The sequence below is a fragment of the Anser brachyrhynchus genome (assembly GCF_964034855.1).
Source record: "Anser brachyrhynchus genome assembly, chromosome: 5".
Classification (NCBI taxonomy): Eukaryota; Metazoa; Chordata; class Aves; order Anseriformes; family Anatidae; genus Anser; species Anser brachyrhynchus.
Window position 1 is genome coordinate 42,643,353 of NC_137699.1, and position 15,651 is coordinate 42,659,003.

A 15,651-nucleotide genomic window follows, 5' to 3' on the forward strand; every position below is an offset into this window, starting at 1 on the left:
GTTGGAGAGATTTTTTTTGAGCCCCCACCCTTGGGAAGAACAAGCTGCCTTTAAATTCCTCAGTCCAGCACCTCAGACTGAAGGAGTTATTTTTAACCTGCCTTGACCTCTGCTTGAGCAAGAATAAAATAGGGATTGGGCAGAATATGACACAAATCAATAGGTTATCCCAACAGATGTGATCTTTGGCACCGTTTTGCCTTGGACACTTGCTGCAGTAACAAAGATAAATGGTGATTTGTTAACATTGTGATCTAGGGACTGGGTGGCTCAGTGGATCGTGTGGTGACCTCTGGCCTCTGGGTCTCCAGGCTCTGAACATCAAGATGAAATCTCATTCTGATAGTAGGAGGGGGGAAAAAAAAAGGTCCACAAGGGTTGGGTGATTTTGGTTCAGCTCTAATCAGAGTGCTCCACAAAACAATCCAGCAAGGACTGAATAGACAATGCCTCCTGGCAAAAAGGAGCGTGAGGAACAGAGCAGGAACTGTAGTGGTAGGGCGCTAGTGGTCAGCTACTGTGGGCTATTGCGGTGCTTTTATGGAGTGACACAGGAGCACTCAGAACTACTTTGTCTCTTAGCCTACGTATCAAAGAGGACTTGCACTGGGGACTATTTGTGGCAGCTCTCAGTAAAAGGGAAATTGGTTGTATGAAATCAGCTTTCCTTTCATTTTCTGGGATGGTTTCTGCATTTCTTTTGACCCTTGACTGATTACTGAAGGATAGAGATGAGGGTCTTTTTTGGGAACTGAGCTGTTGGAAAGAGCAAATACAACTAACCGGGCTAGCTGTGAGCCAGTCATGTCTCCAGTGACCTTGTGCAATCTGTCCATATCTCCACAGAGCCCTGTCGCACATCCTCCGTAGACAGCTTTTAATAAGTTCTCAGATGTGCACAGTCTGTCTTGCAGCAATCCATGATGGTGCATCCTGCTCAGGGTGCAAACAAATTCCTGCAACAGAAGTTCATGCAGAATGTCTGTAAGGATTCATAAACACTTGTCCATGTTGTAACTAAGCTTGTGCAAAGGGCCCTAAGCCACTGTGAGTTCATCTGCCTTGTCTGTCGCATAATTCCCCTTACCATGAGGAGGCAGCATGGCAATACCTCAATCTGAAGCTGCACCCTTCAGCCTCCTGGCTCTGGAACTCCTTATGTTTCTGATGACAAGACCGGCGCACTGCTCTCAGGTGCTTTGCCATGCTGTGTCCTCTCAGTGTTGAATAAACAAGGGAGCAAAAAGCTTGCACCTGCTGTGGGGCAAGGGATCCCCTGACTGCCTTATTGATGCATGCAAGATGCTTACCCATTCCTCTAACTTTCCCACGTGATAGATACGAGGTTTACATGAGAGCTCGTGTTGTGCCTGGGACTCCCAAGTCTGCCTCTGTGATGATCCCCTGCAGCATCAGTCCCACTTTGTACTTTGCGTTGGGCTGCGTGTTGCTGAGTTATAAGGAATGGTGATAATTATGTGGTTGAGAGTAGCCTCTCTCCTCGTTTTAATTCATTCCACCAATCTGTATGTAGTATGTCAACCAACGAGTTGGAATTGCAGTGGGCCAAGGCAAGCTTCTGCTAGTCTCTGTTTAGTGCTGTCTTACCACTGACAGACGCTCTTGGATCTCAAATGGGAAGCCAGTTTTTAATCCATAGATTGCATACCATGTAGGTTGCTCACAGTACGCATTTGCTACTTGAGATGTAATAGAAGGAAGTTAGAAGCAAATAATTTTGTCCTTTGTTCTCATCTGCTCATGAAGATGGTGGGAGACACTGGTTCCTGACAACTTTGCCCAGTGTCCTCCTTGCTTCAGACCAGGGCACATCTCAGTACCCTGCCCAGCTGCTTACACTGCCCCAAGCTCCTCATGATATTTGTTCCTCCAGAGGCAGGCGTGCAGCCTGCCTTTAATCAGGAGCAGAGGTTGTAGCCCCCAGCTCTGCCCCTCTATTTCCATGGGGACATGGCTCTCCCTGGCATTCTTACCTGCCAGTCCTTGGGCAAAGGTCTGCCCCCCTCTCTCCTGCAGCCTAGCCCAGAGCTTGTCATCCTGCCTTAGAAAAAAAGGAAGAAAGAGCCAGAGAGAGAAGGCAGCAGGGTAGCAGCCTAACAAGACCTAGTTTCCATTATATTTTTAGCCTCTGATTTTATTTTTCCCATAATAATTCTGAATTAACTGTTTCATTGTTTTGTCCAGGCTGAGATCAAGCTTAACCGATCTGGAGTTCCCTGACAACATCCATTTGTCCTTTTCAGAATACGGGAACTTCACTATCAACGCTTCACTCTTTCCCTGAGTTTCATGGGACTTTTAAATTTTTATTTATTTTAAGTATTAAGTGAGATCAGTGACAAGATCTTTGGAGGCTCTTGATAAAAATTATCCTGTTACATCTTGAAAACCTCCAAAGATGGAGATGGCACAGCCTCTCTGTGCAGCTTGTACCAATGCTTGACAGTATTCATGCTGGAAAAGCTTTTTCTTCTATCCACTGTGAACCTCTCTTGTTTCTGTTTCTATCTGTTGTGTATTGACATCCCTCTGCATACCTCTGTAGAGTCTGGCTCTTGGTAAGCTCCTGGTAGGTGTCTGAATTGAATGTCTGCTGCTAGGTCCCTCCAAGGCCGCCTCTTCTCCAGGCTAAACAAGCCTGGTGCCCTCAGTCCTCCCTTGCAAGGCACGTACTCCAGCTTCCCTGACCACCTTGTTCGTCTTCCATTTAACTTGCTCCTATTTGTCAATCTCTCTCTTGTACTGAGGCCCCCAAATCTGAACACCATATTCAAGATGTAGTCTGACAAGTGTCAATTGAAGGGAAATAATTACATTCCTACTAACTGAGGTCCTGTGAATAGGGCTGAGGGTACTGTTGGCCATTTTTGCTGCCAGGGCACGCTGCTGGCTCTTACTCAGCTTACTGCCTATCAGGCCCCAGGTCCTCTTCAGCAAAACTGCTGCCCAACCAGGCATTGCATGCTGTGTACTGCTGCAGTGTATTATTTCTTTCAAGGTGTAGGACTTTGCATTTGTCATTGCTGAATTCCATAAGGTTCATCTTAGCCCAATTCCTGCAGCTTGTGTAGGTCCTTCTGGATGGCAGCTGTGCTTTGAGTATATTGACCACCTCCCCCAGTGTTGTGTCAAGTGCAAACTTGATGTGACAAAGCACGTTCTCATCCTCCAAATCATCCATACAGATTTTAAACAGGTCGGGTCTCAGGATGCACCCCTGCATACATCTTGTTACTGACCTCGAGGTAGTATATAGCCATCGCCCTCTGAGACTGATCTTCTAATCAAGTTTTAACCAATCTGTTAGCCCGCTCATAGTAGCCTTGTATCAATCTTGAGACATTCTGGGAAGCAGTGTATCTTGCCTTCCCTGAGGAGGAAAATGGACCTGTGCTCCAACCCAGCAAATGGTATGCGTATGGGAAGGACACATTTGTCCTGCCATCTTCCTTGAGAGATGTTCAGATAACAAATAAATTGATTTTTTTTTTTCAGGCCTCAGAATGAGATAGGTAGAGCATTGGTCTCGTTCTTCTTGAGATATATCTGTCAGCATCATCATTAGTGATCCACAGGTAACTTAAATGCAGCAGTTGTAACTGAAGCTGCAAAGTGCCTCTGGATGTTGAGCGCTTTCTACGGCCACTTCCTTCTTGTGAGAAGTTTAGCCAGGAACAAAGGCGATAAGGCTGAGAGAGAGAAAGAGGTGCCCATCCAGAGCACCTCTTTTTTTCTGCTGCTGGCCCCAGGGCAAGAGGGCAGGTTTCAGCAGTGTCAGATGTTGCTTTGCTCAGACCTCAGGTGAGTGAAGCAGTCCTGCTCAGAAATAGGGGGTCCTACCCCTTCCCCTTTTCCAGAGTGCTCCCTTTTCTAAGTGAGGGCATGTGGCAGTGGGGAGCTTTCCAGGGCTGAATGTGCCTTTACGTGCAAATGCAAGTACCTCCAGCTACTGCAGATACCTTTATATAAATTCTTGAGCTCTTCAGAATGTACCTTTGTTTTTCTTACTCACAGCTTTAGTGTAAAATGACGTGAGGAGAAACGTGCTCAAGGGAGGCTGGAAGCAAGGGATAGGGGTGGTGGAAGTATTGAGGTTCTTCTGGTGGATGTATCTCCTTGGAAACTGAGGTGGAAAAGAGAAAGAAATGATGTGGAGCTCTTAGGAGCAGGTAATGACATCTGTGAAGACAGTATGGAGAGTAAACCAGGCCAGGCAAGTGTTCTTAGCTTTCAGTTGCTTTTGCTTGTTCACTCACATTCTCGTCTGATATTTTACATGTATCTGAGTCCTACTGAAGTGTTTGATTCTGCTATATGAAATCCCATTAGCAGTGTTCATTTGTTCTCCAGATAGGAAAGAGAGTGGACACTGAAAACTGGTCAAAGGATGATCATCAGAAAAGAATCGTATAAGTTTGAGACAGAAAGATCTTGTCTTAGCCATTGAAAAGCTGGTATGTAATGGTATGAGATGGCCAGTGAGGTGGGACAGGGATCAGCATTCAGCCTGGTATGATTAATCCTTTTCATTAGATGTATAGAAGAGGAGGTAAGGAGACTATTAATTAAATCCACAGAGGATACTAAATTGGGAGCACTGTAACCAGTGACTGTGGTGTGGAAATGCCAAAGGGATTCGGAAATTAGAAACAATAGTATGAAATAAAGGTCCCTGGTGCCAGGAAACGTTCAAGTGAAAGCAAACCAGACTGAACATGATATTTGGAGAAGAGAAGCCTGAAAGTCTGCAGTGCCAGGAGGATGTGCAGCCATGTGAGGTTAGTCATTTGGTATCTGGAGACTGGTAGGTTACTGTCCATGGGGGGAATCCTAAGAATGTGTTCCTTGGAGAGACAAATGAGTCTGACTCACTGTTTGTGGAAGTCAGTGGAAATCCTCCCAGAGGCCTCCGTGAGGTTTGGATAGCCATGTAGTCTGTGTCTGAGTGCTGATGGATTAGCCAGTGGGAGTGTGGTCAGAAGCGCTGTGTGCATACAGCTGAGTCCGTGAGCATGCTCTGGAGAGACCTGTGCCCTCTGTAAGGAGCTCTGCCTTTAGGGTGCCCTCAGGGCAATGTAGCTAATCAGTGACAGAAGGGGTCTGAATGGGGTCCAGGTGTGGGATCAGAAGGATTTGGCTGTAGTGCAGGAGCAGAAGGCTGATGGAGGCAGGAAAGGAGTGCAATCTGTAACCAAATGCACTATAACCAACCTGCTCTGTCCTCCAGTTTTCCCTTCCCAGCATCTCCAGAGAGCTGCTCAAGCATGGCCACCCTGATCAACACCATCCCCAGAGAAACTTGTTGTGGAGAAACAGAGGAGCAGGGAAGTAATGAAGTCAGGGCCAGGGAGGTGTTAATGTGGGTGAGCCAGGCTCAGGACCAGGGCTTCCAGGCTTTTGTTGTGACATTGGACTCTGTGTGTTGTCAATTTGGCATTTGAGAGACAAAATGGAGCAGTAGGGCTCTTGGAGGAGGTTAGCATTCACCCTTTGTGCTGTTGGGGAATCTGCCTTACTGTCAGGCCTAGATTGTCTTGGGCCGTTGCTGCAGATTATGCTGCCTTATGGCCCTGACATTCCTGCTTTTCAGCTGGGACACGTGGTAAATATACCCCTGTGTTCCCCGCTAGCTGGAGGTGTCCTCTCTCACATCGCCTCACTGTCCAGAGGACTCTGAAAATCCATCCCTTGAAGAGCAGGTCTGCATTTCTCACAGCTGGGAGCCATGAGCGCTGTGCTGCTCTGCATGGGAGGAGGAGTGAGCGGGGCTCTGGATGTCCCCACAGGTGCTCATGCAGTGAAGTCTCTGTACAGTCCTCATAGTGCTCCAGGGAGGCTGGCAGAGGCTGAGGGGAAGTGAGCGAACTTTTCCTAGGATGAGCTTGTACTCACCAGTCTGGAGAGGCTCTGCTGTGCCTATCCCATCCTAAGTGGAGCAGGTTTAAAGGGAATGTATAATAGAAGTGTTTTCATAGGGTAGCATCAATCCTGATGCCACCGAGTGTTGGAGCTGGCTGGTCCTGGGCTGTTACACAGTGTGGGGAATGCTGTGTGCAAGGGGTGTGTGTGTCTGTGTGTGTATGTTCATCTTTAGTGGGTTGTCAGTCTGTAAAGGTCAGGGAAGGGTGAGGCAGAGCTGGGAAATGTAACCAGGGAAGGAAGATTATCATTTTTCCCTTTGATGGCTTTTTGTATCCTGCAGTGCTCTGTAGCCTGACCCCGGCAAGCTGGGTTCACATGGCTGGTGCAGTTGTTCTGCCTCTGGGTAACAAGTCAGACTTATCTTCCTGTAGCTTCTGGTGCCCACAGCTATCTCCTCATCTAGAGGGACAGAGGAGGGAGGTCTGGAGAGAAGAAGGTGCAGAGGATTTATACAGAAAGGAGGCATCCAGCACTTGAAATAGACCTAGGTGGGCTAAGATGCACAAGTTATCATACAAATTTGCACCAATTATCTGCCTGCTCCTTTTGTGCTCTTTCCCAGGGTGGTTGATATGAGGTGCTCCAGGAGAGCTGGATTTGGAGCATGCAGTCGGGAGGGTAAGCTTTTTCTCCTGCTGGTTTGAGGTTGACTTCAGCCTCCAAGCGTGGGTATTCTTTGCCTTTTCTCCTAGAAGGTGGATCCAGTTGGTGGTGCCTTGGCCAGGTGAGGGGACAGCAATGTACAGTTCTAATCTCTTTCTGTAGGAACGTTCTGTAGGAGCACCGTTACCCTGCACTGTGCGGAGTCCTACCAGCTTATGAGGTTTTGGGGAAGTAGGGCACCACATGCTGCAGGTTTAAATTGAATCTCTATTGAGATTATAATTTATATTCGTATCCTAATGTTAGGAGGCAGATTATCCCAAACTACTCTGAGTTTCTTGCAGCAAGTTTTGGCTGCTGTCGGTGAGAGAACAGAGGACTGGAGAGCCTGTATAGATCACCTCATAATTCATACTCCTAATTAATCCTATTTTAAATCCTGCTTAATCAGTATCTTGAGTGCTACCTGGTGGGGGTAAGTCCCATGAGTTAATGTGGCTTCATATATTCTAAATGAGGACTTGCTTTTTCCTGTCATTGAGTGCTGTGCCATGCTCCTATTGCAAAGAAGTGTGTTGCAGTGGTTTCTTCAGGCACTTTCATCTCTCAGCTTTGCACTTTTCTTCTTACTGTCTTCATCCACAAGTTATCCAGTGTTAACTGACTGTGGTAGCTCTCTCTGAGAGAGGGCATAGTTCCAGTGTGCTCTTTATGGTAGTATCTGAGGAAGGGGAAAAAAAAGGGTAAAAGCATTTCCCTTAAGAGACAGTGCCTCTGTAGAGTACAGAACATAGGGACAAAAATTCCTATCTATTATCACTTAGTATTTCCTTCCTGGGGCATCTGAATGAGTGGTGTTTTGTGTTGTTTTTTGTTTTTTTTTTGACACTGCTGTAGAATTAAAGGTCACTACCATCGAAATGTCTATGTTTCCTGTATTCATTTGGAAATTCCAGCCCTATGGAAGTGCTGAATACAGTCTGCCCTGCCTGGCTTTGGCTGATGCTAGATTTCACTCTCAATTGTCTGCCTTTCTATCCAGCTTTGTCAGTCTGAGGTTCTTCTGAGTCCACATTTACCTTGATTAATTTAAACAAAGCTGTCATCTGCAGTTTTCTACCAGCAGTTTTCAGGTCACTCATAATATATATCAGTAGTCCTAGCACAGACCCTGGTGCAACTGAGTTTTTGACCTGCTCTTTTGCTGATGACTAGCTGTTCATTATTTACTAACGTTTTCAGTTTCATCCAATCTCTCATTTGTGACAGAACTCTCACTCCACAGGTGCCGTTTTTCCAAGAGTGTCTCTGGAAGAAGGAAAGGAAAAAAAGCATTATCTGAGGGTCCAGACTGTCAGCTGGTTCCCACCTCAAGGTGTTTCAGGTGTAACTTGAAAGTTCCCTGAGTCTAAGCAAAGGACCAACTCTTGTTCTGGAGTGATAGAACTGGTTTAATTGGTAGTTGTAAATTGGGCTCATAATTGCAACTCCAGCTTGCATGGACATGGGTATCAGGCCCCTGGGTGAAGCAATCATGGAGATCTCTTTCAGTGTAGCATTTTATTCTTCCCTCACGGCCATCGGGGTGAGCTGAGTCTCTTGTATTATGGACCTACATAGGTGCAGGCTGGAAAAGCTGTGGTGTAGTGGGAGGAGGCACGCTGCTCTCGAGCATCTACTCGTGCTTAGGTGCCCTGAGTTCAGCCACAGGAAAGTAAAAGGCCACTGCTGTCCCCACTCATGGGAAGTGGGATATGACATTGAGTGGTTATCAGAGATAACTTTCTTTGCACATTTTCCCCTCTTAGGAGTTTCCTTTAGGCTAATTTCTTAGCGAGAGAGATGAGCACTGAGGAGTTAGGAGGCTGGTTTTGTGGTGGCACTTCACCCATGCGAAGTCACCGTGGAACTGAGGTTTCTCTGGGATTTGTGGACAGATGCACTCGGTGCATCCCGTTGTCTAACGCTCGGCCTTCCCCTTGTTCCAGCGCCCCTGGTTCCCGGCAGTGCCCAGCCTTACAATGCTGCTGCTATTCTCCGCGCACTGGCATGTGCTTCCCAGGTGCTCGTACCCTCCTGCTTCTGAGGCTGACCCTGTGATGACAGCTGCCTGGCTGCCTATCAAAGGCTCCATTTAGAGCTGGCCCAAGAGCAGACAGAAAGCTGCAGTGTTAGACCCCGAAATCTGACACAGCATGGCTTGCCCACTTTTCAGTGGGTCCTTGACAGCCTTTCAGCTCATGTCTGTCAGCCCCCCTGCCAGGCACACAAGTTCACTTCCATCTTGGAAGAAGGGGAGAGAGAAGTGACATTTCACCGAGTGGCGGGCATGCCAGGGGATGTAGGGAGATAAGGCAGGATCACAGAAGCAGCTGAAATCCCCAGCGGATATTGCGTTGCTGGCTGGATTGACAGGTTAAAAGTATTGCTGGGACAAGTCTCTCCGCTCCGTCTGTCCCAGAGGACCGTGCAGTGAGAACAGCACTCAATCCTAATGAATCTTGGCCTACATTGGGACCAGGTCTGCCATAGCCTGGCATGAGGACATCCATGGGGAATTTGTTTCCAGCTTTCAACAGGAGCTGCCCATAGAATGGCATTTTAAATAAATAAGTTCACTTAACAAACAACAGCAGTAAATGAACAGAAACACTGTTGTGGCCAGGGATGAAATATTAGCATTTTTCAAATCCGTTTAGTGAAGACAGCCACTGGGCACTGGTTCAGGTCCTTGTGTTAGCAGGCTGTTTGCAAAGCACTAAGCTATCTTACAGCCAAAATCTGTCAGCTTCTTCCTGGAGCTCAGGAGGGTAAAACTTGTCTTAGTTGACAGACTAAGCCTGGTCTAAAAACATAATACCTTTGCATTTCTTTCATCCCAAAGTACTTGCAACACATCAGTCAGAGCCCAAGCTTCAAGCAGTGTTGTGGCCACTCCAGACTGCAGGCAGGGAAAGGAACAGTTGCTTTCAAGCCCCACAAAAATACTACATAGGCAACACCAAACTGAGGCGACTTGTTGTGAGAGGACCACAGGATCCTCAGTGATTTCAGATGGTCGTGATGCACGGTAAGGACTCCCTGTCACATCACAGCAGTGAGCAGCAGGCCCAACTAGTTCTGACTGGGAGAACCTCCCTGCTCAGTTATGAACTGCTTCCTGCCCACAGCTGAGTTTCCTGGGGCATTCATCTGTCCAAATGCTTTTCTAGATGGGTCCACCAGCTCTTGTGGGGCGCAGCACAGGATGGCATGGCTGAAGGCTATGGTCTATAGTGCAAGTTTTCCACTCTTGGAGTGATGTGACTATATCCCTGGGAAAGGAGAAAGGTACGTGGGCAGCCTTTTCTTTGAGGTCATTTGCTCCAAGCTGTCTGGACCTGCAAACCCGTGCCAGCTCTGTGCTGTGAGTGGTGGTTTCAGACCAGCACTCACCAGAGAAAATCCCATGCACAGATGCTAAGATTAGGGCTTCTAACCTGGGAAAAGAGGTGTCAACCCACAGGAAAGAGATATCAGAGTGGAATGAGGGTCTTCCCAAGGAAATTAGCTGTGCAATTGGGGTGATATAATGGTGAATGACCAGTGTGTGACCCAAGCTATTACGTGTAGGTGTGGGCCCAGGCAAGTGAGGGATCGCTTCAGAATGGGAGAGTGCTGGGAAATGGGGGTGCTTTTTCCTGCTGGGTCAGCAGAAACGAACCAAGAGAGTAGGCTACTGCCTGGCCAGGGGATTGAAGGGCTGTATTTGCCCCATAAGGAGAGTGCCTGAGGCCAGGCAGGTTACAGGGCTGGGGAGAGGAAGCACGACACCTAAGGGAGGCAGTGCCAGGGAGCAGGTTATAACAGTGAGGCAGAGACACGCTGTCATCCTGCAACTGGTTGGCAAGTTGCACCAAGGAGCACCGTGTGCCCTGTTTGCCAACCTCCCCACACCGCTCTCCATTCCCTGTCCACTCCTACATGTGGTGGGTGGTGGCACTGCCTTTGTTTTATGGTGTGATCTGTGTCCTTTCTCCCAGGTGCTGTGATTCTGCAGTACCTCCTGCCCAGACTACCCAGTCCTGATATCTGGGGCCTGTTTTTTGATTCCTTCCCCCTGTTGTGCTATCCCTGTCCCGTTCTGCAGCCCTATTGCTGTTCTGCATGCAGCACTGCCCCTTGCAGTCCCTACTGAGAGGTTAATAAAGACCTACTCCCTGAATTACTTTTAGCTTTTATAAACCAAAAAATACAAACAGCATGTAAGCAGCATTCATTACCTTGCACGCCTTCAGCTGCTTATTGGATACACATCCCCCTCCCTCTAGCATCGCTCTCTTTTTTTAATATGTTTTTTTTAATTTGTTTTGATGAATGAGTGACAACCCTGACACCCGATTCGCTGAGATTAATAGAAACGACACAATATTTACGTCGCGCCAACGAGCAATTATCCTGCCATCTATCTTTGAGATTATCTTTCTGATTGAAAACTACTCATCCATGTAATCGGAATTATTTGGAATTAGAAGGGAATTTATGGCCCCTCTCACTCTCCCTCCTATTTGCCTCTGTTGCCATCCTTCTTCCCTCTCCTTTAAAAGGGGATCCTTTCTTCTGCCGTTCCTTCCATCCTTCCTTCTTTCAGCCTTGTGGATGGAAACGCATGCTTTGCTGTGCAAGGCATTGCTGTGCAGGTTTTTTTTGCGGAGACTGGGCAAATCTGTGGCCAGGCAGGCTCTGGGGGCTATGAGGATGTAGGGAGGCTTGGGGAGCAGCTGGGGCTCCTAAGGCTCTAAAAGGCTCTTCAGAAGAAGGCTGGCATAGGAAATGGACACGTGGAGTATGTGACATGGTGGAGGCTGTGCATGCAGCACCACAGCGACAGAATATGTGGAGGCACCTCACTTATCTCCCTTGTTTGTTGCATTTTACAGGTCTTTCTTTACTGCTCTGTTTTGAAGATGCCTTTTGCCAGCTCACCACTTAGTAAATGTGCTCCTTCTGCATTTGTTTTATCTAAACGTTTATCTGAAAGTATTTTTCAAGCTAACTCTGTGTAGAAGAGGGACCCATGTTTACGGGAATCTTCTTGCTGTGAACCTTTCTGTAGCTGTTGTTCTTGTTCCTGCTACTTTGATAGTCCCTGGAGACAGCCTGGTGTCCTCTAGTGTGTAGGATGGGATCTGGAAGTCTCTTTCAGTGCTGGTGTCTCCTATCACAATTCTGTCTGTATAGGGCTTGTAGGAAATACTTTTGCTTGTTTGTCACAGCTTTAAGGAACTGGTAGGTGGTACAGGACCCCTATTGTTTCTTCTCATTGGGAAGAGCTCTGCCTTTCTGTATTTTTTCAGAAGCACCAGTGTTTCCCACATTTGTCTTAATTTGCTTTTCATTCTTTTGCTGGCCCGAGATATAGAGGAACTAACTAGTCTAGTTGTCTCAGGTCATTTCTAGGGGCAGGAGACACAACTTTTGGTGATTCCAGGCCAGGATGGAAAAATTCTCACATGGTCCCTCTCTTCCCTGGAAGCCCAACTCTAAACACAGTCCCCAGTGAAGCATCTACTTTTCCCTTCTTGCACAAGAAGACAGTAGTGGGACTATACTACTACATGAAGACACAAGCCTTATAGAAAAAAATCTGTGCCATAGATCAGTCAGCTCTGAGAACTCCTCCATCTCTGCAGACGTGATTCAAAAGCAGCACTTGATTTTTTAAAAGTGGTTGTGGCAGAAACAGAGACAGTGGAGTGGATGTCAGGGGATGTCAAGCAGCAGAGACATTTTAAATGGATCTGGTAGCATCTGTGTCCTTGGAGAACCACAACATGGAAAGGTCCTTGGCTCACATGAATCCTGACGGAGAAGACATAAGGGAAGCAATGTAGGTTTATGAGCAAGTGCCATGTTCTGAAAGAGAGAGACAAGCTGAGCACTGAAGGAATTTAGCCTGAACTCAATTGCAAATATACCAGTCAACATACAAGCCAGGCTGACAAAGATGTTTGATGCAGAGAGCAGCATAAACAGTTAATGACATAAGGATTTGGAAAGGGAAATGTGTTTTGAGGTACAATTGCTTAGTGAGCTCGAGAGATATAGGCCCAGATGGGAATCCGAGATCCTTCCGCCCAGAAATACCCGATGTTGTTATTAATTAGTATGGAAATATTTTCCTTTCTTTAGAGAGGTCTCTTGAATTGCCAGTGGGATACTGGGGGGATGGGTGTGTGCGTGTGTGGGGTAGGCTATCAAGGAACTATTAATTAGGTTACTTCCCACTGCTGTTGACATGCTGGGGAAGGGGTTTGTTTGTGGGCCAAAATAAAAAGGAGAGGGAAACAGAAAGACTGAGAGCGAGAAGAAGAAAAAAAAAAAAAAAAAGCAATTAGATAGGAGAAAGCACACAGACTGAAAGAAGAGGTGTGTGTAAAGAGGTATTCCTAAGATCCCATCTTCTGCTCCGGGAAAGAGTGAGAACCCAGGTTAGTACCAAAAGGGAAACTCCTTTGAGGTGATAGCAGCATGGGTTGGATGCAGCTATCCAACTGGACTGATCCCATCCTGTGTTGTCACCAGTTTCCTTGTTCTTACTTCAATAAACTTGGCACCAAAGCTTCCTCCTGCCAGACTAGCAATATTTTATGCCAACTGCTGTTATGAAGCAGGACAGAATTTGGATGAGAAACTTGTTCGGTTGTAGGTTACCTGCTGGCTGGATATCTTACTCCCTTTCCTTTGGAAAGGGATCTATATCAGACTTGACGAATAATCATAAAAATACTAATTGGAATTTTTGCTTGGCTTCCTACATAAAAATATTAAGTGGTTGAAGCATTATCAAGGTTTCCTTATGATCTCTGTACTGCTGGTCATAGTGTGTACAGCCATGGGAGAGCTCAGACACAAAAATCAGCAGAAAGTGATAATGTAGCCATGTATCTAAGAAGTAGGTGCTGCATTTACAGTTCTGAGAGAGTGCCAGAACAAGAACGAGATGAGGAACGTGTGTGGCGGCAGTATGAGTTAGAATAAGTGAAGGATCTATTCACACAGGGGAAAGAAACTGAGCAAGTGGGTTACCTAAAAATATCAGTGCAGGCTCCAGGCTCCCTTGCAGAGGGGAGAAATCAGTGCAGTTGAGATTATTCAGAGAAAGTGTTTTGGAATTGTGAAGGGGGAGGAGTGGAGTGATAAGACAAAGACATAGCATTGATACCTCATATGGGACCAACACAATCCAGACCTATTTATCCTGAGGTTTGGCTCTAGAGAACATAGCTGTCTGCAGCATTTTCTTCCAAGAAACCTGCCTCGTAGGAAGTTGGATTCTGAGAATGCGGACAACCAACCCAGCCTCTTTGGAGTAATACAGCACTGAAGGGAAGCAAAGGAAGGTGTCCAGGCTGCAGCCTACCATTGCTTGATATCCACACAGTTCCTAAGAGACTCAGAGTGAACAGAGGTGGTTTGAAACAGAGAACATGGTAAGAAAAGGGAATAAATCTAGCACAACGATGTGGTTTTCAGTTCCAAGGGTTTGTGTGTGACCATTTATCAACATATGAAAGATGACGGTTAGCACATGCATGTACGCTGGGGCCAAGGAAACTTGTCCCTAAATCTGCCTTCAATCACAGAATCATCAGGACAGCCTCATGGAGCCATAGCAGCACATGGCTGCCCTCTTCCTATGCTGCATGTAAGGCAGAGCAGGGTCAAGGTGGGACATGCTCTCTGAGGAAGGGTATGGCAGCACAAGAGGAGTGAACAAGGGTGAAACTGAGCACTGCACTGGTGAGGGATCCTGATTCCAAATCCAGATCTTCTTGGCTTAAAAGTGAAAGTTTTGTTGAGCCTTTTTTTTTTTTAAAGTAAATGAAATACAGATTATATTGCAACATTGTTCCTTAGAAAAATGCCTTGTCAGTTTAACCCAGATCTGTTGTTAGGCCTGCTTTTCTAAGGCAATACTGTGTATGTGATCGCACTGGGTAAGTTTCTGCAACTTTTGAAGCTTTTATCTAATTTCGAACACATTTTGCACCCAGTCAGAAGTCTGAAAGGTATTAAGTTCATGCAAGTTTCATGAAATAGGTGACAGGTAGAAGAGGAAGACCTTATTATTATCCCTTAGGGAAAGACTGCAGAATGAGCTCACTCTTATTAGAGTCCAGGAAATCCGCATGGGACGGGGACTGTCCAAATGCCCCAATTACAGAAGAGTTCAGTTGAGGCTCACATCTCACTGCGTGTGCATCAGAGGATTTACTGGTCGGTCAGTCTCTCTCTCTCTGTCACACACACACACACACACACACACACAGCCACCCACGCACCCACAGAGATTCTCTAGTAACTAGAAAGGTATGAGCTTCCCTATTTCTGAACATTCATAATACTGCTAATGCATGTGGATTCCCTGGAATTTAGTAAGAGGTGAATAACATTGCAGCCTCAGCATAATACAGTTAAAAAGACAGTCAAACGCAAGAGAAACAAGACACCTTTGTTTCACATCCCTGAGAAGGCTGTGCACACCCAAAATTTCCAGTAGAAGATTCTTTCAGGAGGTAAGTTGAGGTGCAGTTGTAAAAACACAGATGTGAAACTGCTGATGTCTATATTGACTCTTATCTTCTGTCCTCTAGCTTGTGGATGCCCTGGTTTTCATTGGATTTGTCTTCTTTCAGCATAGATAGCTTCTTTGGAGATGTAAGCTGGAATAACATAGATCTGGTTATAGTTACATAACTTTGTTCTGTGCAAGTCTTATAGAATCACTCCTGTGAAGTGGGATAGTTATGTTTATACAAAAATGATGCAGACCAGGCCTTAAATTACAAAGTATTGGCAGTAAAGACCATATTTGCATATATACATATGCATGGTGTTTAGTGTCAAAGGGCCCAGGACCTCACTGAGGTTCTGAATGCTGCTTGTAATAATAATAATAATAACATAAAAGGGATACAAGTATGGCTGGGGAGTCACCACGGTGTGTCTGTAATTAGTTGTGGTGAAAATTATCATTTACAAGGCATCTGGAAACATAAACTAATTCTCAGAGATGAAGAGTAACTCCATAGTCATCTCTGTCATGTCACAGCCTTAATGACA

The 15,651-nt window shown here is 46.2% G+C and overlaps 1 protein-coding gene across 7 annotated transcripts in view; it reads left to right on the forward strand.

Moving 5' to 3' along the window:
• ESRRB (estrogen related receptor beta) overlaps nucleotides 1–15,651 on the forward strand; it is a 157,042-nt gene that overhangs the window by 1,599 nt on the left and 139,792 nt on the right. For 2 of the 7 annotated variants that reach the window (XM_080595632.1, XM_080595625.1), the window contains exon 2: nucleotides 6,506–6,561. The exons of the other annotated variants lie outside the window; for them this stretch is intronic. In XM_080595632.1, the coding sequence (XP_080451758.1) occupies nucleotides 6,516–6,561 (46 nt within the window). In that variant the 5' untranslated portion in view covers nucleotides 6,506–6,515. The remainder of the gene's footprint in view (nucleotides 1–6,505; nucleotides 6,562–15,651) is intronic. 7 annotated transcript variants of the gene reach the window in all.